The sequence below is a fragment of the Ptychodera flava genome, chromosome 18 (assembly GCF_041260155.1).
Source record: "Ptychodera flava strain L36383 chromosome 18, AS_Pfla_20210202, whole genome shotgun sequence".
NCBI classification, from domain to species: domain Eukaryota; kingdom Metazoa; phylum Hemichordata; class Enteropneusta; family Ptychoderidae; genus Ptychodera; species Ptychodera flava.
This window is the reverse complement of record NC_091945.1, coordinates 5639888-5667512: the sequence shown is the minus strand read 5'-3', so window position 1 is coordinate 5667512 and position 27625 is coordinate 5639888. Positions and strand designations below refer to the sequence as shown.

General features: G+C 39.2%; 2 protein-coding genes and 1 long non-coding RNA gene across 9 annotated transcripts in view; all 3 read left to right on the top strand.

Annotated features, from left to right (window-relative positions):
- LOC139116729 (zinc finger protein 708-like) overlaps positions 1-27625 on the top strand; it is a 62006-nt gene that overhangs the window by 18458 nt on the left and 15923 nt on the right. For 4 of the 7 annotated variants that reach the window (XM_070679347.1, XM_070679353.1, XM_070679352.1 and 1 more), the window contains exon 1: positions 26330-26631. The exons of 1 other annotated variant lie outside the window; for it this stretch is intronic. In XM_070679347.1, the coding sequence (XP_070535448.1) occupies positions 26499-26631 (133 nt within the window). In that variant the 5' untranslated portion in view covers positions 26330-26498. Of the gene's footprint in view, positions 1-26329; positions 26771-27625 lie in introns of those variants that run through there. 2 more of the 7 variants (XM_070679349.1, XM_070679351.1) reach the window with 2 other exon arrangements.
- LOC139116712 (zinc finger protein 708-like) lies at positions 566-11509 on the top strand. Its single transcript, XM_070679308.1, has 3 exons — positions 566-851; positions 4999-5121; positions 9724-11509. Exons 1-3 carry the CDS (start codon positions 737-739, stop codon positions 11352-11354), a joined length of 1869 nt encoding a protein of 622 aa, XP_070535409.1. The 5' UTR covers positions 566-736; the 3' UTR covers positions 11355-11509.
- On the top strand, positions 19844-21465 carry LOC139116711 (uncharacterized). The gene is made up of 2 exons (XR_011548358.1): positions 19844-20876; positions 21277-21465. It is a non-coding gene; the product is annotated as an uncharacterized lncRNA (long non-coding RNA).

Below are 27625 nucleotides of genomic sequence, written 5' to 3'. Positions count from 1 at the left end.
CATTACACCACGTGATACACATTGTGACAAATAAACAAATTAAAGAATAAATGTTTTTGTAAATGTTGTTTGCCTTGCTCGACACTTCCTTTCAATTTCGAATTAAAATACTTTGAACTTTTCTGTAATTTCTATTTTTTTACTATTTTAATTGTGAATACATGCACACAATTTATGTTTAAAATATATACTACAGTAAAAATTGTTCTTGACTACAAGATTTATCTTTGCATATAAAAGTACTACGGACCATTTTATTTTCACTGGAATTATTTTAGCCGAAAACAGATTTTCATTGTTTCACTGTGTCTTATTTTCACTTCATCTAGTCTGATTGGATTTTATTTTAGCTGAAAAAAGCTCAAGCGAGAGTAACAAAAATAAATTCTAAGTGAAAATAACAGTATTACACAGTATGACTAAATCAGCTGAAAATATATAATTTCTTTCAGTCACTCGAATCCGAAACCGAATCCGAAACTGAATCCGAAACCGAATCCGAAACCGAGTCTAATTCACACATGTGTGAAAAACGCCCCCAACGGATGTTTCAAAGTTGAGTTGAGAGGTCAAAAGTTCATATAACTAAAGCTCGCTTACTCGGTGTGTCAACACAGCCGAAACCGCGGGTTTTTTTGAGTGCCCGGGGTTTGACGCAATCTCAGATTTGAACTTACGTCCTTGTTAAATATTTTTGCAGCAAAACTTGTTCTTAAAAGGTCAAATAGCGGAAATAATGGACATGGACTGTCTTCTTTCGGATGGGGAGCCCTGTGAAAGAACAAACTGTAATGGCGGCGGCGGCAGTGCATTCAACAACAACAACTGCGGTGGTCCACAAGCCTGTCAAGGTATGATCCATACATGGAGGTAGGAAGAGACTTCCTACCTCCATGATCCATGTGAAGCTTAGGTTAAACACCCGTATATAGTGCACAATCGCTTGTGGTCAATCACACGGTGGACGGCCCCTGTGACCCAGAGAGTATTTTTCAGTTGTCTTTTGGCCTTCGCCAAAGAGGGACTGTGGCCAAAGACTCAAAGACGACGGAGAGAAGGTTGTGTTTTTACTAGCGGCAATAATTGTTGCCCATGATAGGCCGTGTGTCGGCTTTTTCTGACTTCTTGGCTGTGTAGCGCTGGACTGTAACCACGTGAGGCCATAGCTGTGAGTCCTGGCATAGCTGTGGTGTTTTCAGACGAGATTCCTGCCTAAGTTTTTAATACGGGCTGGTTTTGACTCTTACGATTTTAACCCCGTCACCACCACGTGGTTAAAATCGTAAAAGTTAAAAGTTAAAACCAACCCGTAAAAGGCAGGAATCTCGTCTGAAAACACCACAGCTATGGACCCACAGCTAGTGAGGGCATAGCTGCAGTACTGTACAGTCGGTCAAAGTTTGGCAGATTGTCCATGGGCGCACAGTCCATGTAGCCGACAATGAGATGCAAATGATATGCGGTAAAGGTCTCCTCCACTAACTGGTTGCTCACTTTCTACTATTTTTATAGTATTTTATACAAAGGCACAGACTTATTCTACCTTCAACTTAAAACTGATAGTGATTTTGTAGCTCGTTCTTTACTATTTTTCATACTTTTTGGTAGCCGGTAACAGACACTTCGTGTTCGTGTCGGGCAGATCGTCCATGTAGCTGACACAAACACGAAGTGTCTGTTACCGGCTACCAAAAAGTATGAAAAATAGTAAAGAACGAGCTACAAAATCACTATCAGTTTTAAGTTGAAGGTAGAATAAGTCTGTGCCTTTGTATAAAATACTATAAAAATAGTAGAAAGTGAGCAACCAGCTGAGAATTAGTGGAGGAGACCTTTACCGCATATCATTTGCATCTCATTGTCGGCTACATGGACTGTGTGCCCCAAAGCTTTGCCTGAGATTTTTTTTTGGGGGGGGGGGGGGGTAAGCCTGATTCAAGATCATGATTCAAAATTCACCATTCACCTTCTGTAGTTTAGGATAGAAACGGATGCATTTCACTCAAATTTACTTTATCGATCGTGTACCATCAGGACTTCAACGGCGCCTTCTATGCATGAAGTGCTGGCCTGCAATACATGTGTAAATTACAAATTCTACATGTAGGGGCTCTGAGGGTATTATAGAGACTGGAGAAATCATCAAGGGGGAAGGTCTGTTGTTTTTCAAAATAGTGGCCATGCAAAAGTGTTTGTACAAAAAAGTGACCCTCCAAAATTGAGAAACAAACATTGACCTTCCCCGTATGTGTCACAATCCACTTGAATAATATTTAGACCCTTTCTCTTGCTGCCACTTCGGATTTTAACTTTAAAATTTACCTCATTTGCATCAAAATCGATCAATCAAATTTCTTTACAAATTCTTTGTTGACCATACAGCCAGGTCCCCATGTGCTAACTAAGTTTCAAGGTCATAACTGGTCATAACTGCAGTCCTCATTCATCCTGATAACAACAATCCCTGAATAATCTTACCAACATTGGTTCTGGTGGTGGGTCCCTTTTTACCTGATTTTTTCTGACAGAAAGGCTACTTTATTAACATGATTCCATTGATCTGGTCTTTAGTCTATCGATATGTCGAAGGCTGTTGCATGTTACTGATAACACTGTATGCTGCATTTTGAAGGTATTGACAGTGATCTTTATCCTACTGCAGGTCATAGGTTAATTTATGTAAATTAATATGCAAATTATTATGCTAATTAGCCGCCCCTCTGACAAAAAATTCTGTGGAGAACCCTGTGTATGTATGTATGTATGTATGTCGTTGATTCAAAAATGGCTGCAATCTGGCGATACCGTGGTGGAGACTCTCAATTTTCAAACTAGTTTTAAATGCCACCATGTTTTTTCTAGTAAACTCAATTTTACACCAACGATGTTTTATTGCCTGATGTACAAGGCAGTGGTATTTTTTTTACAAATTTTCATTAGTTCTATGCATGAAATGAATTTTTGATCGAAAAACTGATCCTTTGTAAAGTTTGGTCAAACATCCGATGCGGTCACTTCCCCCTGGACGTTTTTTGATGCAAATCATATTGTCAACTCAGTAAGTGCAGTTGTTCAAACTGTCAGCCAACCCATATCGACCCCTTGCGTTTTCTAGTAACGGGGCTTTCTTTCTTGCCTACTTTTAGTGATTTTCAGAAATATGGACGACATATGTAAACACAGCCTGGGGGGGGCAGGGCAGCAGGTAACCTTGACCCCTGTCCATTTGGACCATTCTACCCCAATGGTTTTGACCCATGTAATTCACACCTTCTTGTCCTTAGTTGTGGTCAGATCAATGCCGGTGCCCTAGTCACTTTGAACTCAATTGCTTTTCATGTTACCTGACAACATTTTACTTCAAGTACATTATGCAACTTTTTTCGAAACTTTCTGTGAGAAAATCTGCTCGCTTCACTACAAGAATCTGATACTTGTAGGAGGCCTGAGGGGGTACCCACGCTCCATTGTCATTTACTGACTGGGAATGTGTCACTGATGGAGAGGGGATTAGCATGTCATTTTCTTATTTTGGGAATAATACATTTGTCACTACTGCAATTGCTTGTCATGTGGCAAGATTAGATTAGCTAGGGTGATCTACTCGCCTTGGTGTCTTGACGCCAAATGAGTGACTGGGTCACTTATGCAAATGAATTTGTGCATGTGCAATGCTCCACAATACATCTCTATATTGGGAGAGAACACGAACTGTTTAAGAATCACCAGTATGGAAACAAATTGAACATCCAAATTTTGGCGTTGCCCCTGACCTTTGACCCTACCCTCATCCTGTACCTCATTAATTATGCACATCTCTAATTCTAGACTAGCCAATAGAGCTGGAAGTATGAATAAAGTTTTTTGACAAAATGTCACATGACCCGAGTGACCTTTGACCTCAATTTTATAAATGGGCCAATGAATCAGTGACTCGTTTAGGTTGCACATAAAAATTAGAGGGGGCCACATTTTTCTTGAAAACACTTGAGGGGTCACTATTTTACACACCATGTCTTTTCTAAAAACACTGGTCCTCCCTCCCTCCCTCCCTGTCATTTCTATCCAGTTCCTTACTAAAATGACCTCTGCCCAACTCCATGTAGAATTCATAAACACACATACTGCAGAACACGGCTACATGCATTTAGAAGGCGCCGTTGATGTCCTTGATTTATCAGTGTACACGGATCGATAAAGTAAATTTCAGTGAAATTGCATCTGCTTTTAGCCCTGCGTCTGATGCTGTGTGTTCCCAGTGGAGGAAAGTAACACCGGGAACACAAAGCATCATATGCAAGGCTAGCGTAAACTGCCGAATGTGAATCATAAATCTTGAATTAGGCTTATACGAATTTTGGTTGGAAAGTGCTACATTATTGCAGCTAATGATGTTACAGCTCTGGTATGCTGAGTTGTGACATTAGAGGCACAAGTAAGGAATAGTGGACATACCACTGACATGCGAAGTAAAAGGGATTTTAGTAGGGGCTCTAAAGTGATCAGATGAGTTTACTACCTCAGTTATTAAAAATATTCAAACAAAATTATTTTGTGTCCACTAAATCTTTAGTCTTACCCATAAATGAATCCAGTGAAAGCAATAAGACTCTACTTTTATCAAGAGCAGGACAATGTGACTTCCATCTAGTTTTATCAAATGTACAGTGCAGTATGTGCATATTGGTAACTCATCAAATAAGCTATACCGTAGAGCTATATAAAAAAGCGTTAATGTTTATAAGGAAGTGATGAAGAGGTGTGGCCAAAGTGTATGAAATTATGATCGTTGAGGTTGCGTTGAAGTTGCTGAAGATACCAGCGGTTTTTTGAAACTCAGTTTCGCTGGAGCTCATTGTTGTGATGCTTATATTTTCCATGAATATGAATGTGATTTCAGGTTATTTTTCTTGTTTTGACAGTTCAGGACTATAATCATAGATCGGCTGTTCATGTTACTCTATGGCTTCTTAATGTTGAAACATATGTTTCTTTCAGATTGTTCTGAAATTTTCAAATCTCTAAAACATTTCAACAAAATGTGGGCGCTAGTGAAACCATTAGAGACACTGACTGAAAGGATGTGCCAACAATATCAAGACAATACATTATCAATGAAAGGTAAGGTTTTGTTATACAGGGCAGATGGTGAGTGTTGTTTTGTAGGGCGTGTTCATGTGTGTGGCTAGTGTTTGTTTGCGTGTAGATCTGACACGAATGTGCCACATAGCACACATGTCTACATCACTTTGCTTTTAACTCACCTTTGGTATATTTACCGAGAGAGTATATGGTGAGTCAGCGGCGTCTATCTGTCTGTTTGTATGTATGCAGGTATGTACATGTATGTATGTATGTATGTATGTACATGTATGTATGTATGTATGTATGTATGTCAATTAATTCTCATTAAAACTCCAAAACCGCAGCACCTACGTGTACAGTACTCTCAGTATTTTTTGATCAGGTGCACCAGAGGGTGGAGATGTGAGTTTCTACAGATAAACCTGTCGATGTCAAAAATATGTAAATGCAGTAAAAAAGGGTAAACCAGCAAATTACTTATTCTGTGTAACCACTGGTCAGATGTGATTGAAACTTGGTATCCTGGTTCTCCATGGTGACTAATGTTAGATTTGTTCAAATTGTCTCGAAATAGTAATAGTTGTATTTTTGGGGCAATTTTTTCCCATTTTTAGCTCATATTTGGTTTTATATATAAATACCAAAAAGAGCTTATATGATGAGTCTGAGTGGCGTCGATGTTTGTATATTTGTGGGTATGTGCGGATGTATGTCCGTCACACACAAAGGCTCCCATACCGCCAAAGCTACCATCTCAGTATTTGGCGTACAGGTAGATGTAGGGGTTGAGATGTGAATTTGTTCAAATGAACATATCAGTGTCAAAAATGTGCAAATGAGGTAAGAAAAAGGGAATTTCTGCATGTGTGCAGGAGTGACAGGCAAACTCCACTTATCTTGAGTCATTTCCTGTCATTGTTTATGAACTGTTACATATTAACAGAACTGCCCAAACCATAGACAGTAGAGGGGAGGAAGACCTTCAGTAGAGAGGAGTTGTTTATGAACTGTTACATATTAACAGAACTGCCCAAACCATAGACAGTAGAGGGGAGGAAGACCGTCAGTAGAGGGGAGTTGTTTATGAACTGTTACATATTAACAGAACTCTCCAAACATAGACAGTAGAGGGGAGGAAGACCGTCAGTAGAGGGGAGGAAGAGCGTCTATGGTCAAACTAAGAGGGGCTAGCTGCCTTTCAGCTATGCATGTTGCTAAAGTTGACCTCCAGTACCTAAAATTTCAGACCTTAATTACTTTTGTCATTCTTGTTTTTCTGGTTTAAATATTTCTTGTTGTTTTTCTGGTTGTACTGTGCAGAAATCATTGTCATAACATCAACGTAGAATTTTCCTGCGCTGAACAGATAGAAACAACATTTATTGTTGATCTTTGTTAACCCACACTGGTATGTACCAATTCTGATCAAATTTGAGCGACACCGTATAATTGCGGTATTTTTTAAATCTCTGCTCGTTCTATTGCTTTGAAACTTGGTATGCATGATCTTAGGGTTAGCCTCTGTTAGATTTGTTCAAATTGTGGTGAAATTTTCATAATCATATTGTTTTCGGGCAATTTTTTCCATTTTTGGTTAAACAATCATTTTCTTCCTAAGTACTTGTTGGATTGGTTTCAAACTTTATTTTCATGATCTAGGATTGACTTATATAGGATTTATTAAAACCGGGGAAATGTTCATATTTTTTATTTTTAGGGCAATTTTTTTTTCATTTTTGGTCTAAAAATCATTTTCTCTGCATTATCTATTCCGATTGCTTTGAAACTCTGTATGCGTGTACCTAGAGGCAGCCACAGTTGAATGTCTTCAAATTATGGTGAAATTTTCATATTTGTGTTTAGGGCAATCTTCCCATTATTTGGTCAAAACAATCATTTTCTCTAAAATCACTTGTCCAATTTCTTTGAAATGTGGTATGCATGTTCCTAAGGGTAAGCTTAGTTAAGTATACTCACTTTTCCCTGCCACATGGAGTCAAGTGTGAGTCAAGTGTCATTGATGCTATTTTCAATGCAATCTGATAATGTGGCTGCCATTTTGTCATGCTCTGATCTACAGCATGTTCATAACTCTACAGTATTTATTCCAACTTGACTTATGAGTGTGACAGTGTTTTGCCATAAGTGTCAAATGAATTGACCAAGAAAGAATTCACTAAATCCTAACAAAATACAGCTGAACTAGTCTTATACCTACATTTTAACATGTCTGGAAATACACGTTTTTATGTGTCGGCACACCTAACTTTGCACTGTGTCAAGGTTTATGCTATTTGCTTAGGTTAAGGCTAGTAATGACCTGCCCCCTAAAAGGAAATTGGTTGACTCTGCACTCATGTTTTGTACTTCAAACTTTTTAAGGCAAAATGCATGTGTTGGCCATGTTTGTATGATGAAGTACGGTATGAACACTCAAATTCATTTATGTAATTCATTAATGTTTGGAATCATCTTTGAGTGGTCAGTCACCTACATGTGAAATTACAAACTGCTTGTCAGACATGTTCATGTCTTTTGTAGAGTTTTTCACTCAATATACCTTCATATCTATGTACACTCAGGATCTCTGTGATCACCCATGGTTTAAATAGCCATGCTTTCATGTATGCTTTTATTTGAATGTAGTGATTATTTATATTGCTTTCACAACTTTACCTTTGTTATATGTGTACTCGTACTTTGTTCATAGTCTGTGCCTTCCTTTGCTGCCTTTAGTGTGTTCAGTAACTTTTGTATGTGACATTTGACCCATAATTTTTTAGTCCCCGCGGACGAAGTCCGACGGGGACTTATAGATTGGGTTCCGTCTATGCGTCCGTCCAACCGTCCATCCGTCCGTCCGTCCGTCCGTCCGTCCGTCCGTCATCAACAGTTTCTCAGACACTGCTGAACAATTTCGTTCAAACTTGGCACAAAGGCATAGCACTATGACCTACAGATGCACGTCGATTTATTTTGTGATACGATCGAATTTGGCCGCGAGGCGGCCATTTTGTTGCGATTTTTCATGTCTTTTGACCATAACTCAGACATCCTTGAGCAGATTATGTTCAAACTTGGCACAAAGGCATAACACTATGGCTTTCATATCCATGTCAAATAATTTTGCAATATAATCCAATATGGGCGCGAGGCGGCCATTTTGTTGCAATTTTTCATGTCTTTGGACCATAACTCAGACATCCTTGAACAGATTCTGTTCAAACTTGGCACAAAGGCATAACACTATGGCCTACATGTGCATGTCAAATTAGTTTGCGATACGATCCAATATGGGCGTGAGGCGGCCATTTTGTTGCGATTTTTCATGTCTATGGACCATAACTCAGACATTCTTGAACCGATTCTGTTCAAATTTGGCACAAAAGCAAAACAGTATGCCCTTCATATGAACACCAATTTATTTTGTGAAATGATCCAATATGGCTGACAGGTGGCCATTTTTTTGCGATTTTTTCATGTCTTTGAACCGTAACTCAAACATCCTTGAACCGATTTTGTTCAAACTTGGCACAAAGGCAAAGCACGTACTATGGCATGCATATGCATGTATCAATTAACCTCGCGATAGGTACCAATATGGCTGCAGAACTGCCATTTTTTGGGAATTTTGCATGTCTTTGAAGCATAGTTCAAAGGTCATTACACCCATTTTGTCCAAACTTGGCACAAAGATCAAGCACTATGGCATACATGTCAATTTACTTCGTGACATGTTCCAATATGGCTGCCAGATTGTAAATTTTTTTCCAGTATCTCTGCCCGATGGTCTTTGTTGGATTTTTTCGTGTCTTTGAGGCTTAATCATATGCAAATATTCCTTAACCAATGTTGTTGAGACTTGGTACAAAGATAAAGTACTATGGCATACATATGCATGTCTACTAATTTTGTGCTATGATCCATATGGTCAATAGACAGCCATTTGATTTCAATTTTGGTGTGATTTTTATATGTCCTTGAAACATAAACATAGGTCAATGTCCCTCGATGGACTGATTTTGTTCAAATGTGATACGAAGATAAAATACTATGGCTGCATTCTTGTGCACATTAAATTGTTTCATTATATGATCCGAAATGGCTGATGGCTGATTACAACAACATACCCAATCCCATAGCATTTCGAAAATTCCACCAAACCATGTGTATAGTATGTGCCGTCATGACACTAGAGGCAGTGAGGGCATCGTTATGTGTGATGTAATCAAAAGTTCCTTCAGTGGTCATTACTGGCAGAGATGAGTCATTTATTGAACGTTCCTCAGATTACTTTATTATGCAAGTCACAGGCCTGATGCACCCGTTGCATCAATGTCATTCCACAGCGACCTAGACCACAGCTACCTAGACACCAAAGATTATAACAAAATGGACAAGCGGGGACTGTGTCATCAACGATGACTTGTTGATCAAAGATTGGTATGATGGCTATTGCTGTGCTCTTAATTTATCAAATACAATCCATGAAAAATATTTGTTTTGTCCAATATTATCTGAAGTTGTTAGTAGAAACATCAAAAGGCTATATCTCTATGTCCCAACTGTGCTTTATGGAGCCTTGTTGTTACTACCTTACTCTACTGAACTGTTTTATATTAACCTCTCTAACAACAGATGCATCAATTATTGTACAGAGCATCATGCAACATGGCTTTATAACATTGGAATATGACATGTCCAACCGAGAGAACAGCAACGAAGACCTGGCTCCAAGATATGAGGGTGATCATATTGAAGACCGAACTACTTTACACAAAGATTCCTTCCGTATGGTTGAGTGCCATTCTCATAATGGGGACAACTATGATGGTGAAATCAGCACTGAGTGTGGTAAAATTTATATGAACAACAGCAATGATGGAGCACATAGCTTGAACTATTCAGGGGCACAGGAAAGTGAATGTGAAGAAAGTGTTAAGACCTTCACACACAGCATTTATCTCAAGGGGCTTGCAGTGATCCCATCTGATCTCACATCATTCCAACACAGTGAATGCAGTAAAACATTAATTCACAATGGCAATCTTGAGACACAAATGTTGACCAACTCAAATATCAGACTACATAAATGTGAAGAATGTGGTAGAACATTCACACAGGAGGGTGATCTTAAAAATCACATATTGACCCATTCAGAGATCAGACCCCATCAATGTGAGGAGTGTGGTAAAACTTTTAAAAGGAAGGGCGATCAAACCAACCATATGTTGATCCATTCTGGTGTCAGACCACATGAATGTACAGCGTGTGGTCAAAGATTTACACTTAAAAGCAATCTTAATAGGCATATGTTGATCCATTCTGGTGTCAAGCCGCATGAATGTCAGCAGTGTGGTAGAACATTTACACAGAAGGGCGATCTTAAAAATCACATATTGACCCATTTAGAGATCAGACCCCATAAATGCAGGGAATGTGGTAAAACATTTACAAGGAAGGGCCATGTACTCAACCATATGTTGATCCATTCTGGTATCAGACCACATAAATGTAAAGAGTGTGGTCAAACATTCATACAGAAGGGGAATCTTAAAAAGCATATTTTGACCCATTCAGAGATCAGACCCCATAAATGTAAAGATTGTGGTAGAAAATTTACACAGAAGGGTGATTTTCAAATTCATATGTTGACCCATTCAGAGATCAGACCCCATCAATGCGTGGAGTGTAGTAAAACATTTAAAAGGAAGAGCCATTTACTCAACCATATGTTGATTCACTCTGGTATCAGACCACATATTTGTAAAGAGTGTGGTAAAACGTTCACAGAGAAGGGCAGTCTTAAAAGGCATATGTGGATCCATTCTGGTGACAGACCTCATAAATGTAAAGTCTGTGGTCAATCATTTAAAAGGAAGGGCGCTCAAATCAACCATATGTTGATCCATTCTGGTATCAGACCACATGAATGTAAGCAGTGTGGTAAAACATTCACAGAGAAAGGCGATCTTAAAACACATATGTTGACCCATTCAGAGATCAGACCTCATAAATGTGAGGAGTGTGGTAAAACATTCAAAAGGAAGGGTGCTCAAATCACCCATATGTTGATCCATTCTGGTATCAGACCACATATTTGTAAAGAGTGTGGTCAAACGTTCACAGAGAAGGGCAGTCTTAAAAGGCATATGTTGATCCATTCTGGAGAGAGACCACATAAATGTAAAGAGTGCGGTAAAACATTCACACAGAAGGGCAGTCTTAAAAGGCATACGTTGATGCATTCTGGGTGTCAGACAACATAAATGTACCTGGTACAGAGTGTGGTAAAACACTCACACTGAACCACTGTCTTAAAATGCATATGTTGATCCATTCTGGTGTCAAACAGTATGAATGTACAGATGGTAAAACATTCACAGAGGAGGGCCATCTTTAAAGCCTCATGTTGATTCATTCTGATGTCAGATAACATTAATAGTGTGGTCAAACATTCACATTTAGGTTCCATTTCAAAAGCCATTTGTTAACCCACTCAAAGATCACATGAACACAGCAGCTCAAATATCTGACTGTATAAACACAAAGAGCATGGTGTAACTTTACCTCAAAAAATGATTCCATGAGACAGGTATTGATCAAATTTGATGTCACATCATACCATTGCAATAAGCATTGTACCAGACCTTTAAACAGGATGGCAGTCTTGAGAGACATGTTTACCGCATACAAATGTAAGACCTCATGAATGCAAAGAATGATTTAAGACATTGGATGCAAGAGTTTCACATGTAAAATATCATTGTACGAAAGCAGGTAAAATATTGTCATTAGAGAACAACCTCAGGCAATGGGGACTGAGGAGCATGTTCACCTTGTTAAATATTTAGCCTTGCTAATGTTAAGAGTATGAAGGAAATATCCCAACAACAAAACCATCTTGACATACCAAGATGTACGCACTTCAATATGTGACCTCGTGAAATAGAAATAGCACATATGAACTGAGAGGCATTCAGTGTCTAGATTGTTCACAATATGTTCCTGAATTTCATAATATAATCTTTTTGAAGGATGTGTTGTCATGGTGTTACACTCATAAAAATTATGGAAGTCTATATTTTAATTTACTAAGCCTGTCATACTGAGCCTGTAAGTTTTATCCTAAAATGTGGCTGACGACATCTAGCGTCATCTCGGTGAAATAACACCAAAGCTTTACAATAATTTGGTTCTGCTGTATTCTTTAACAACACGGCAATGAAGGATATTTTTGTATGCTGGTTTTAGTTTACTAATAAAATCACAGTAGCTCTTAAGGGGGCGCTGTTAGAATAAAATGTTTGAAAAATATTTTGTTTGTTGTCACATTAGTCATTGTATGGTTGATGTATCAGCACTGAGAAGGGTAATTTTGCTGACTGTAGCCATGCCATGGACATGATGAAATCATGATCAAATCATGATCAAATTGTGGAGGATTTGAAATGTTTTTCAGGTTTTGAGGACTGATTAAAAAAATTAAGATCTCAATCGTGATTGCTCTAATCGATGTCTCTCCGGTGGCATACACTAATCGAAGAAACGGAACGGAACGGAAGGCCATACAAAATGAAAATTTGTTTCTATTTTTTTTTGCGATGCGTGTGTGACAGTATGGCGTACATTCAAGTTTGCTTGGGGACCGTCTCAGATTGTCGCAGAAGTTCAAAAAGCAAAATTCATTCCTAACCCTAACCCTAACTTAAGCCTAACCCTAACCATTGGAAATACGTACCAACAAACAAACAAATAAACAAACAAACAAATAAACTGCTCTTTATTGACAAATATTAACAAAACAGCTTTACGCTGTTATTTTATCAAAAATAAATAAACAAACACAAACATACACACAAACAAACACACAAATAAACAACAAGCACGTGTCCCCTGTGGGTGAACACGATTATAGTCCTAGGAAACTTTTCATAGTCACGCTGGATCAAATGCATGGAGCGACTACTGTACTGCAGGTGGAAGTCATAAATAGAATTCGTTCATGATATTGGGAGATGCACAATTATTGAGAGCTGCAGAACCCAAACTCATCCAAAAATATTCCAATCAGATCGATTCGCTGAAATTCTCACGTAAAATGTTAGCGGAATGTGGTTCTCTGCGGTCGCGACCTCGGGTGAGCCCCCGGTGGTGGCAGCCCCCGGGTTGGTGGGTACCCATGCGCGTTACCACATTCACGGAAAAGGGGGTGTTTTTCTGCAGTCATCTCGGAGATTCTAGGTCCGTGAAATCGAGAAAAAGGGGTACTTTTTCACAGTAACCTCCGAGATTAGGGGTAGTCCTTTCATAATCTCCCAAGGACACTAAATCTGGTCTAGTCTCACTCTAGATGATTGTGTATGAATGTGACTAAAATCAGGTGAGGACAAACATTTGTTATGTATGTACATGTATACAAAGTCAACCTCCAGGGTCAACCCTGGAAGTCAACATACTAACCTCCTAGATTTCGAAAATAAAGGTATGTTTTTTACAGCTAATTTCTCCCAGATTTGCCACAAATAGGGGTGTTTTTCTGAGAAATATTCTAGGAAAGGGGGTACTTTTCAAACTTGGGTAACAAGCATGGGTACCCAGCAACCCGGGGACTGCCTCCGCCGGGGGTGAGCCGAAACGGCAAAGTAACTCGTCGATGACGTCGCGGGCCGCATAGTCATCATTGGACTGAAAATGAACCGGAACTATTTTCAACTTGACAACGTCGAAGTTTCATATTTTGCATAGGAAATCTGGTTTTTGGAAACTTTTGCAGAAAAAAATGATAAACCGCATAACAGTAGTTTAAATATATCATTGTGCCATTCGATGATGAAAATCGTTCCATTTTTCACGGTTTTCCGTCTAAAATGGAAATAAAGCATTAGATTATCATTTGCCAATAAATATAACTATTATTAGTGAAAACTGTGTAAGAGAGGCATGTAATAAAAACATTATAGCCCCATCGTCGTACACCACGCCCTCTTCGGCGAGTCTTATCACCCAACGCCGAAAAGGCCGTGGTATCACTGGCCACGTTTAGCGTTCACGCATGCTGCAAGGCTCTATGATAGTCGAGGAAAAACCTACGAGCCAATCAGATTGCCCGTTACAGAGCTGATCTTGGTGCTTACCACCACACAGCGTTCACTGTCGACGAAGAGCGCGCAATGTGTAAATGTTTATGTTTTTGGACTCAACCGCTCTATTCACACCAAGAAGACGCCATTGATAATTATTTTACAAGGAAAAGATGGATTTCTTTGCACAGGACCAGCGTGGCAAGTCTGTATGCTACCAGGCATGGCAGGGCCGTCCGCCCAATCGTGTTTCACGGGCGTTATGCGCCAGTCAATGTAAACCCCCCCACCCCCCCCCCCACCTCGGGCGATACGGGAAAAATGTGGGGGATTAGACCGTGTGTGCCATGAAACTGTGCCCGAGGGGGTGGGGCAATTGCCTCGTTTTGATCCCCCTATTCCTTTGACGGACAGGCCCAGAAAATGTTCGTAAATAACTACGCATGCGCACGTATGCAGGGCCTGAAAATTACCCTGATCCGAGGTCCCGGACCAGTGATTTTTTATCCCGAACCAGTACTAATTACCCCTAAAAAGTCCACAGACCAGTACAAACAGGAGCCAATTTATTTTGCTAGGGAATGTCCAGTGTTTTTCCCAGATTGTGTTCTAGTGTCTTTTGACGAAAAATTAGAAACTACGTCCCCCCAAAATACCGAAGTTACTGAAACCATGGAGGTAGCAAGACGAACTAAGCCAGTTACACCATGGCTCCATGGTACACTAAAACCAAGAGCCCATTGAGAGACTACGTCTTCTAGCTACAAAATTACAATAATTATCGACGCGTCTTTAAGTCAATCAAACATTTAAAATTTAGTCTATTTCTTTCATCACAACATAAACTCTAAAGGAAAATCAGTTACTCTATTACAGTTTGCGATTCATGATATGAGCCAGGCGATGTGCTTCCACTAGCCACTGCACTGCAAAAATCAAATGACGGGCCACGTACTCATTTTACATGTAAAATTTAATGTGGTAAAAACCAGACCATAGCCTCAGCTAAAAATATCAGCAACCCCAAAATTGTGTGAAAATATATATCTCTGTCTATCAAAGTAGTATTTTGCAGTAAAATTCTCTGAAAGGAGTCTCATTACAACTTTCCGATCGTCCGTAGCAAGCAAGCTTCTGAATTTAGAAGGTCACCATGCTGAATTCCTTATATAGTCAAGATCCCCTAGCTCGATTGTAGTTGACCTTAACAAGAACCGCCTAGCTTGTCAAAACAGCGTTATGGCAATTTGCTATTGCTATCAAAGGAAAAAGAATTCCTCTCAGATATTTGGTGTTTTCAACCTATTTTTTACAATTTAAATGGAAAAGAATCAACCGCTGGGCAATTATAAAAATGAAGTGAACTTTACAATAGTAAAAAAAAACATGTCAAGTGTGTGTACAAGAACTTGAGCAAACTACCAAGTAAATGTTTATGCAGTGTGTCTGTATTACAAAGATTGGCAGTTTATGCTGTATGTAAATCCCAAGCAAATCTGATAGAAATGCATATATAACATGAGTATGAGAAATGAATCATTCTTGTATTGTTATGCAAATTTTTGAGGACCAGTGGATTTTACCTTTGGACCAGTGAAAAAAAAAGGTCACTGGTCCTGGGACCAGTGGGAAAAAACAGAAATTTTCAGGCCCTGGTAATGGTATGTTGTTGTTCAGAGCGGTAGCATGGCGGAAGGTGGCTGTCAAGGCCATGTGGGCCGGTTACAGCAGCTTTTCGACAGGCTATTGATGAACGCGATGCAGCAATATTCAGAGGTGTGTATGACAGTATATTTGTGATTGATGGCTTAAATATCGATAACTAAATAAATGATTTTCATCCGCCGTGTATTCTTATTTTTTGGAAAATTGAACATACCATACGCAAAATTTCCCACATTTTTCCACGTGAGCGTGACATTTCGGATGTTCACGATGCGTCATCGACATGATCCAGCACTAAAAAGACCTCCGGGTCAACTCTATTTTTGATAAAACTTAAAGGGACAAAGTCAGCCATTTTTCATGAATTTTGTTTGATGCGAGATACTACTTATTTTGTTTGACATGTTGAAAGATACTGAGTGAATGAGTGACCATACATATATTCGACCCCGGTTTTATACAAATTAAATAAAACCATCGCGAAAACGAATTAATGGTCATGACCATGAATTCATTTTCCGTGATGGTTTGCATGTATCGTGTCTAAAACCGGGGTCGAATATAGCATGGTCAACCATTCATTCGGTATCTTTCGACATGTCAAACAATATAAGTAGTATCTCACATCAAACAAAATTCATGAAAAATGGCCGACTTTGTCCCTTTAAATTGCTCATGTATTTGGAAAACATGTTCGGTCACGACGGGATTCCCTTTTATGATCCGCTAAATGTATTATCAAATTTATTCATGATGACCCATATAGCTAGGGAAACAGTTCTGTTTCATCAGTGTGATCATTCTGATCATCTGTTCTGTTGAGTTTTACACAGTATCTTTCTGCCGTGTTTTGTGATGAATAAACACGGACCATTGTGAATTTTCATTCCTCTACTTGTTTTAAATCAGTGCATGACTGATGTAGAATGTGTCATTGTGCTTGTAACATGAGAGCGAGAAGACAAAAAAGCTGCACTTGTGAGATTGGACATCATGTATCTTGTTCATCAGCTTTAATTAGTTTATTGAGGCGACATGTCTTGTGTGATACATCTGGTGTTTTGATCTAATTAAATCATTTGTTCTAGCCTGAAATATGTTTATGCCTGACAACATACAAGCAAACTAGACTGAAAAATATTGTAAATTCTTGCTCCAAAATAGGTGATTACGTGACAGTGACACCTCAACATTTTATCTGGTCACAGTGATAAGTGGCTGAAAAACAAATGCGAAAAGTATGTTATTTTCCTGGATCTATTTGTGTTGATTGTGATAGACATTTGTGAACAGCATAAATGTCACAAAACCCTGTTTTAAATGATAAAAATTGTTCTAAAGTTGAACATGAACTTTTTATATTGATGCAGGTTGTTACGACATGGAAATTCCAAAGAGTGGTTGTGTGTAGGAATTTACAAATTCCCCATCCCCAAATGTGGGGGTTTACTTGGTTTAGGTGGGGATTTTCCAGATTGTCTTGCCCCAGGGGGTGGGGCATTTGGCAGATTTCACAGGACTAATTTCCAAATCCCCCACTAAACCCCGAGGTGGGGTGGGTGGGGGTTTACATTGACTGGCGCATTATATCGAAGGGTATCGCATAACTGGAGCCGCTGGCCCCACGCCTCGCTATGCACAGTGTCCGACCAGACGTAGAACAACACGCTGTGTAAAACCCGTTGGTCAAAACTATTGATCATAATTTACTGTACCACAAGTATAAACGTTTATGTATCGATCTCTTCATTAAGGTTCACACTGAAAGCTTTCTTATCGTGCTGTGGGTATACATGGAGCTAGAAACGTATGAATGGTATATTGGGCCCTTTCATTCGAGCTGGTGCTCCGCGATACAAATCACAAATGTACGCTAGGCTCCCGATCGTCTCAACACTGCCGAAATCACAGATCTCGGGAAATTGCGTAGTTGTTCAAGTCCGATTATGTTTCATTAATTCATCACAAAAGTTACGCTTACAACGGAATCAAACCAAGAGAGGTTAGTCTGTTCCATGGGTTTGCAGTTCAGCGGGGTACGAACACGTATAAGCTTATGCGTACACTCGCTCAGTGTGACCAAGATGGTGACAATTTTCGGACAGGGTATAGTGAATTTCGCCCAAAGCCGTTTCACAAATAACGAGCAGTACGAAATCTTATTACCATACCCTTCGAAACTTTATTGTGTTTATCCTAAAACTGTTAACAGGACGGAAGTGGTATTTGGGGGTCAAAGTTGCCAAATTGTTGACTCCATAGTGAGTGCGTAGTAATCGGACGTCGTATTTGGAATGTGATTATAGGGGCTAAATATTGATATTTTGAAACTTCAAACCCTCGATTTTCAATTTCGATGTGTTGAGAAAACTGTTTGTAAAAATTTTGTGATAAATTAGTTACGTTCAACCCATGGACGACGCAACTATATTTCGACGTGTATGGTGCTTAACATCGGATATGGGCTGTCTCTGTGTGTTGCTTTAGATCGTAAGTTTTTATTGCGCCCGACATAGCTTCTACCGAAAAAAACTAACTATTCAAAACGGGACAGCAGCGTCACCTGACTTAATATGCGGTATCATGACTTGTAAAACGCTATCAATACGGAGCAAAGTGAGTACAACGAACAGCATGTCTTTGAATGTCCGAACCGAGATCGTCCGAAAATAGTCACACTGAGTGTACGGGGACGACCTTGCAGTGGGACCGGGTAGGGTTCGTTGATGGCCGTAGTCTGTGTACCTATCGAAGCCATAGTATTCACATGGTGTCGCCGTTGCTCTCGATCATGACAGAAAAACAGTCAAAATTTTGAAAGCTGTCGGATTTAATGCAACATATATCGGAAGAGGTGCAACAGAACCAGAGAGATCTCAGGCCCTGAAAGCTGATGTACACACAGACAATGAGGAGCTTACGACCCGACATGACTTTGTAAAACGTATTCGTGATTGGCTAATTCTGATGATATGTTCTCATGAATAATTAATTAACCCCATTCATACTTCCGCAGTTTCCCGGCGTAATATGCCAGAGCTTGATTTTTGCGTAGGTCACCGGAGCGGAAAATTATTGCTCTGGCCTGCGAGAATGTATAGCCCAAACAAGGGACTATGTACCCTCGGGGCAGGAGACAATTTGCCCTCCTTACGTCGGGCAAATGGTCACCTACCCTCGGGCACATAGTCCCATGTTTGGGCTATAATATATAATATTAGACATCCAGCCATAATTCTGAAACCCGCAACCCGCAGCCCGCACTTTAGCAGATACCTGTACGAAATAGGAGAGACACAAGAGAAAGTATTATAAATGATTTTATTTTTTTAAATTCACCGACTTGAACCAAGTCGAAAGGAAGCCTTAGGCTGCGTTCACAAAAAACGGTTGGGGGGGGGGGGCTGGAGACTTCAGGGGGGGATTGGAAAATTTTAGGGTAGTGAGGGGGGGACTTGCAAAATTTTTGCTCACCTGTAGGGGGCCCTTACCGAAAATTAGTTCTACTGCCAATTTGCCGTAAGTTTGCTGCAAATATGCAGCAAGCATATAGCTTGCAGGAAGGAGTTGCAGAAGTTTGCAGGTAGATGTGACCCTCCTGCAAACCTTTAAGTCAGTTTGCAGCAAATTTGCGGCAAACCAGATTACTGCTGCAAATATGCAGCAACACATGATTGACATATTTCCCACTATTTCATTACCAGGGAGTACACACTACACACTGAGTACTGTTGCACTTCGTGACCAGTCATGTGTAAGCAACATAAAATTGATCTTTCATTTATATTTTATGTTCTTTATTTCATAACAGACAATCCACTTTTTAAATTATAATAACTGGTAATGCTAGATAATGAACAGCTTCAGTTATGCTGGTGAAAGCATTGCATGGATATAGAGTGCATCTATAGTATATACTGTAGTGACATGATGTAATAAAAGTGCCCTTTGACAATCTGGTTGGGTAAATTATGGTTGGATCGAAAACTGAATTTTTAGGGAAAAAATTTTTGAAACAGGGACTTGTCTGTCTTGCAAGTTACACCCTGTATTTTCTGCGAATGATACCAAAATGCAAACAGTTTCGAACGAAATGTGCGTTTGATGATGGTCTGTAAGGACACGTCGTAGACTTTTGTTACTGCAAATCTGTACAGTAATGTTTCCGCTACTACCTCCAAGCAGAGTAGTGGCTGTGCTCCAAGCTATTCATCCCATCAATATAGTACATTATACGGTACGTACAATGCACTGCAGCTTACAGTCTGTCCCATCGATGCCGCTGACAAAATCTCGCCTTCTGATAACATTGGTCGAGGTAAAAGGCTTTTGTCCATGTTTTCAGCGTTAGAGTTATATTGCCGAGCACAAATTTGAGGTTTAGGATTACACTCCATCCCGAGTCGCTGTACGAAAATTCAAAGCGCCGCTTCACCAACGTCCAACACGTCCTGTGTATCAGCTGCGAGCAGCCGACATGTTTACACTCTCCGGTCACGGTTCATCAAGGTCAGTTCGCGCATTGATATTGATTCTTCGTGCTGAAAGAATTTTTGCTCTCTTTTTAGTCTTTCTATGATAAAAATAACCATTTTCATTAAACTAATAAATTAAATGCTATATAAGGTATGAAATATAACGGATTGGTGCAGATGTAGAGTCAATTCCAGCATTTAAAAACGGGACTACATTATCAATCGCGTAATGATTTATAGATCGCACTTCCGTTATCGTCATGAGGCTTGATCGGCGCGAAGTTAGATTTTAGTACCATCGGCCAGGGTCGGCTGCGTACTTGTGATCAGGGAGTTTTCTAGTGGACAATTTCGTGATCTTTCTATGGAATCGCCAGCCAAATGATATCACATAGTTGCAAAAACGTGTATACAGTACCAGGGACAGGCGGAGTTCTAAATTTGTGAACGCGAGCGGCAGTAAAGATGCCGACTATATTTTCTGAGTACGGTATTTACACACAGCACGGTGAGATGAGACCTGCAACCGGACCGGGAATCGTCCAGCGTCTGCGAGCCGTTCAGAAATGTAAGTCAATGTACCGTTCGTATGTACATCGATCGCTATAATTATGTTCTGTAATCGTTGTATTGCAATCTTTACCTAAAGATAAATTTTCGTTGAGTACTGATTCATACTGAATTCACTTTCGTTTCACAACAGTTACTTACTAACAGTAAGTGCTGAGATTTTTGCAGATTGTCGCCGTCGTGTATGTAAACAACATACGGCGAGTTGTCCGCTGTCGGACATTTTTAATCATTATTAATTTAATTTCGATCATGAATATTTATGCATTTTCTGCTTCAATTTTTCAACTTGATTTTGTCTCATTTTCAAATAATTATCGATTTCTTTCATGAAATTTACAATGTTTGGTCAAACGGTAAAGACTTACACTCTTCCCTGAACGATTTATATTTTTCAGAATCCATTGCTGGTACACTAAAGGGACAAGAAATTCAGAGAACAGAAAGCCAAATCGCAGCCTTTGACAGTAATGTAAATGTTACATGAAACTTCTCAAGTCAAAAGAAAATCTTGACATGATCATGACACTTATGTGGCATGAAATGAACATGGCATATAAAATAAATTGTACCACAATTGAATTTAACCTTTTTTTCTCTGTCATCTTTTTGTTTATAATAACTTTATTTGCGCTGACGCCTGACCATTGTTTCTCGTGAAACTGGTATTTCAGAGTTTAGTTGGATAAATGATATTTATATATTGGCGGACTGTGGACAGCACAAGATGTGTTTTATCCAACTAAACTCTGAAATACCAGTTTCACGAGAAACAATGGTCAGCGCTGCGCAAATAAAATAATTTGCTGTATGGAGTTTGCGGCAAATTTTCAGTAACATTCAAATTAATTTGCCGCAAGTTTGCTGCAAGGATTGTGCCGCAAATTTGCTGCAAAGAGTTGCAGCAACGTTGCGGCAGGGAGTTTGCTGCATATTTGCAGCAAGTTCACAAGAAACCTAATTTGCATCTGAAAAATGAACCACCCGCATATTTGCGGCAAATAGTTTGCTGCAAATTTACTGCAAAGCTTGCGGCAATTTGCAGTAACAGTTTGCGGGAGGCCTAAAATTTCGGTAAGGGGGGACTTGAAAATTTTTGGGTCCCTTTTGAGTTTTACATTTTCCAATTCCAAGTTTTTGTAGGTAATTCAATGAAAAATGAATACCATTTTTTATGTCATCAAAATGTTGTAATGTCAGTAATAATTTAACAAAATCTAGAACCATTTTGTCACATTTCATGACTTTTATCTCGAAAAAATCTAAACGTGTGATTTGTCGTTAAAAACAAACTTGAGCCTCGTAACAGGGCAGAAGCTGCAACTGTTAATGATTACTGCAGCAATATTTCTATGCAATATAACAACTACAGTTTCTTGCTGTCTCCCTACAGCATCTCAAACCACAATATTTAGTTTGTCGACAAAGCCTGTATATATAAATATAAATATGTATTTGGTGATAATTTAATTGGATTCCAGACTGACAGTCAGTTGTCAGTGATACAAATGCATGGTACACATACATAGGCTGTGATAGCGAGCTGAATACTGGACAATTCAACATGCTGTAGGGAGTAGAAGAAGAACGCAGTTGTAAAACTGAACAAAAATATTGCCAACATTATCAAAGTTAATACAGCTACTGCCTACGGGTAGTGTCACTATCAGATACTACCATGCTACTGCAGTGTCACTGTCACTGCATACCTGAACAGTGACAGAGACAGCTCTGACTCTAATGTACATGGTAGTTGAAGAAGAGTTTTGGTCAAATGACACTCATGACAGTGAAACTCACTTGTACACAAGATCAGGCCAGAGAGCAACACATGGAAGAAAACATAGAAATGTTGGAATTCTGGCATATGAGAATAATCAAATATTAAAGAAAAAAGATGGGGTCACCATGCTAGATTTTCTAAATTTTTTGCTCACGTGTTCACACACGTGAGCATATGGTTTAGCCATGCATGTCTGTCTGTGTGTGTCCGTGTGTCCGTGTGTCTGTATCCCCATTATCTCAAAAACGGCTGAACATATTTCAGTCAAATTCAGTAGACATCTTCAGAATTCAAATGGCTAGAACTGAAAAGATTTTGGTGGGCGTGGCTTGCATATTAATGAAGTTATCACAGTTTTAATTTTTGTGATATATGGTAGTCTATGGGAAGCATGATGACCATGGTTTCTGGACATCTCGACCCCTAACCAACTCGACCCCAGTCAACTCGACCTGCTACCAACCTAACCCTGGTTAGACCTTATAGCCTTGCTCCTTCATGCCAAATATCAAAGTCACAGGTCTTGCCAATTTGAAGATTTTTAAAGTATTATTTTTCTGATTTTTCTATGACCTTTGACCTCCCCTATACCTATGCAGCTAAGCTATGGCAATGGCTTATTCTGGCGTATGTTAAAGTCCAAGACAGCCAGCTTCTATTGGACAATGGCCAGTAGGGGACCAAATTGCTCTCCACAATTTTGGGGATTCCACTTGACCTTTGACCTTGGCATCTTCCTGCAACTCATTTATTATGCGCATTTCTAATTCTGACCTAGCCAAAAGAGCTAGAGGTCTGATTTTTGGTATATAGGGACAACTTAGCAATACAAATTTTTTGACAAAATGTCATGTGATCTCGATGACCTTTGACCTTAAATATGAGTATATGTCCATAACTCAGTAACCACAAGTGCTACACCCTTCATATTTGGTATGATGGGAGACCTTATGACATCACATCCTGTACCTCATTAATTATGTGCATATCTAATTCTGAGCTAGCCAATAGAGCTAGAGGTCTGATTTTTGGTATATAGGGATGACTTAGTCTGGTTCCCTGACCCATTTCCCCGGTAGAGGGCGTGGGGAAATATAGGGTCAGGTACCGGGTAGCCATCTTGAACAGAATTTTGTTCAAGATGGCGGAGGTTAGTCACCTGACAGAACATGCTACAACAAATATGGCTGCTGCCATGAAAACGCCGGTCAAAATTGGACTGGATCAGAATTATGTTCGAACACTGGTATCCGAACCAAAAACATTGGCACACGAGACGGGAAACATAAACTGAAAGGATTAATCCAGAAGTACGGGGAAATAGAGATGATTGAAGGCTGGCTGTGATATCGCAGCAGTACTTGTTGCGTGTATCGAACGCGCTAGGGTCATATTGAGGTCATTGCCGACTGTGGCGTGACCCCAATGACCGAGCACGTTCGATACACGCCACAAGTACTGCTGCGATATCACTGTGAACGACGATTGATTTCGATGGATAGAATGGTGTCCGAATTTCGTGAAAAATGCCAGGCATCATGTCGACGTTCTAAAAGTATTAAGAGGTGTGCTAAATCACAGTGGCTAAATCATGGAGGTAGAAAGTCTTTCTTTCTACCTCCACGGCTTTGTGGTACAAACAAGAAGTTGGTTGTCAAGTGAGCCTGAAAGTGCGAAACCCAAGAAAGATGAGAAAAAGTTACAAGTGTTACTTTCATCCAATCACAGCTTGTTTTATTTTAACCCAATAGCGTCCATGTTTACATTAGCCGGTACCTGACCCTATATTTCCCCACGCCCTCTACCGGGGAAATGGGTCAGGGAACCAGACTAGGGATGACTTAGCAATACAATTTTTTTGACAAAATGTCATGTGACCGTGATGACCTTTGACCTCAAATATATATATCTGGCCATAACTAAGGATCCACAAGTGCTACACCCTTCATATTTGGTATGATGGGAGACCTTATGACATCACATCCTGTACCTAATTAATTATGCACATATCTAATTCTGAGCCAACCAATAGAGCTAGAGGTCTGATTTTTGGTATATAGGGATAACTTAGCAACACAATTTAACTTGATTTTAGTCATTGAAACTTGCTATATACATCAAAGATACTGTGATATAACATTATTGAAAGTCAAAAGACATTTTTACTTCAGCCAATTCCTAATTTGCATATTAAATGAATTTTCATACTTAGGGATATTCATCTGAATTGACTCGATCAAAATTGATGTAACTTGCTATGTACATTTCAGACACTGTAATACAATATTATTGAAAGTCATTAAGCATTTTCTCTTCAGCCAATTCCTAATTTGCATGTTTAATGAACTTTCCTAATTAGAGATATATATCTGAATTGACTTGACCAAAGTTGACAAAACTTGTTACATATATTGCAGATACCATGATACAACATTATTGACAATCATTAAGCATTTTTACTTAAGTCAATTCCTAATTTACATATTTAATGAACTTTGCTTTATACTGGGATTTACTTGATCAAAGTTGGCAAAACATGACAACATTGATGATTATACCTGGTTAAAACAATATCGAAAGTCATTTCACATTTTCATGTCAGCTAATTTACAATTTGCATATCTAATGAGCTTTCACAGCTTGGCATATATGGCTTGAAGGACTTGGCCAATGGTAATTACACTTGCTATACAAAATGGTGATACAATGACAGCAGTCAAAGAACTTTAATATTTTTATTTCAACTAATTTCATATTTGTATACTTCATGACCTTTGAGAATTAATCGGCGGTGATTATTGTTCATTATGTTGATCATAATACTTTCAATGAAGTTGCAAACATGTGGCAAAGGTTCAAATTTACACATAACTGTATGAAACACGTGAGCATTTTCAGTTCATATCTGGTCAAACTCTTATTATAAAATGATACAGAAGTAAAACTTTGAATAGTAAAGACTAAAAGAAAAAATATGTGACCAAATGGAATTATTTATTTTTTAACCAAATTTGCAATTATCACACCCAAAATTTCAGAGATTAAAATATTTATTTGATGGAATATTTTAATCTTCCGGTATTGTCAATTTTGAGTAGCATCTAATTCATATAGGTCTTGTAGTTTTGAAACAATTTTTTGGAAGGTCACTGTGCAATACGGTAATTAGCCAGAATTCACAATTTTCCTACTCTCTCATGATTGCATTTTGTGTGCTCTTCAACAGGAGCAATTGACCTGGCCAGAGTTTGATTAACTCAAGCTGGCTTTTAGACCAATAAATCTGAAAAATTCACTTATGCATTTAAAGAACTTGCCTTGGGAATATGACTATACAAAGTGCTAATACAGGTAGTGTTGAACACCTGTGAGCAGAACGGCGCAATACATGTTATTTTTTCTGCGCTCACATCCTTTACAAATATGCGGGCCTGTGATAGTTGGGGGGGACTTGAAAAATTTTGACCATATAGAGGGGGGCATTTGAAAATTTTTTAGGGTACTTAGGGGGGGATCTGAAAAAAAATAAGATTTCAATCGAGATTCCTCCAGGCCCCCCCCCCCCCCCTAATCGTTATTTGTGAATGCAGCCTTACTATGCCGCGGTACCGTGATTGAATACAGTGTGCTTTTGTGCAAAACGCCCCCAACGGATGTTTCAAACTCAAAATCGAGTTGAGAGGTCAAACGTTCATGTTGTACACAGACAACAGAGCTCGGATGCCGGTACACCTTGTCATGAAGGTAGAAAGAAAGCTCTTGTACTTCACACAGCCGTAGCCGTGGTTTTCGAGGAGTGACTATGGTTTAACGCAATCTCAGATTTGTTGTTTAAAGATGAAATCGGAGGAAATAATGATCAAGGACTGTCTTCTTTCGGAGCTGGAGCACTGTGAAAGAACAAACTGCAATGGCGGCGGCGGGGGCAGTGCATTCAACAACTACTGCGGTGGTCCACAAGCCTGTCAAGGTATGGTCCATGAACAGGACAGCGTGACTTCCAGCGTTTTATCAAATGTATGGTGCAGTATTCACATATTGGTCAGTCATGGAACAGGTTATAGAGCTAGGTTAAAAACTTTCAATGTTTACAAGGAAGTGATGAAGAGGTGCGTCGAAAGTGTGGTGGCGCGTCTGTATGTCTGTACCAGTCCGGGTTATGTCCATAGAGAGGATATTACGATTGACCAATCAGCGAACCTGCCGCCGCCGACGCCATGAATAACTAGCCATGCAAACCTTGGCTCGTACATTGCAATGAGTTTGGAACTTTTCGGCTTGATTTCGCCCTTTATTTTTAGCACTGGGTAGTTTTTAGCTCACATTTGGTTGTACCAATGTGAGTTTATCGTATAGGCTGAAGTCGATGGCGTCTGTATGTATGTGTGTATGTATGTACGTACAGTATGTCCGTCAACATCAAAAACACGCAAACCGCTGCACGTTTCAGCTTGGTATTTGGTGTGTGGATGCATCCTGGGCTATAGATGGAATTTTGTTCAAATGAAGTCTGCATTGCCAAAATTATGCAAATGAGCTTACAAAATGTGAAAATGGTTAAGAATTAATAACTCAAGAACCGCTTTTTTGATTGCTTTGAAAATTTGTGTGCAAGTACCTTAGGTGAACCTTATACAGTTTTATGAATATTGTGCAGATATCCTTAATTTTGTATTTTTGCTGAATTTTTTTGTGATTTTTCTCATTTTCAGTAAAAATTCTTCTTCTCTGAAACCGCCAGCCCAATCGCTCTCAAATTTGGGTTGTCTCTTTGCAAGGGTGTTACTCTTCTGATTTGTTGAAATTATGACAAAATTGGGAAAATTACTATTTTTGTGCAATTTTGTCATTTTTGGTCAAAAAATCTTAGACAGTATTTCCTTTTTAAAACCACTGGACAGACAGCTTTCATATCTGGTACACAGACGTACAGAGATGACAATAGTTAGATATGAGGAAATTGT

Bases quoted from the DNA above. Each gene is read 5' to 3' on its own strand.
- LOC139116712 (XM_070679308.1), top strand. From the start codon at position 737: ATGGACATGGACTGTCTTCTTTCGGATGGGGAGCCCTGTGAAAGAACA. The intron at 852-4,998 runs GTATGATCCATA...TGTTTCTTTCAG, and splicing joins TGGTCCACAAGCCTGTCAAG to ATTGTTCTGAAATTTTCAAA. The intron at 5,122-9,723 runs GTAAGGTTTTGT...CTCTAACAACAG, and splicing joins CAATACATTATCAATGAAAG to ATGCATCAATTATTGTACAG.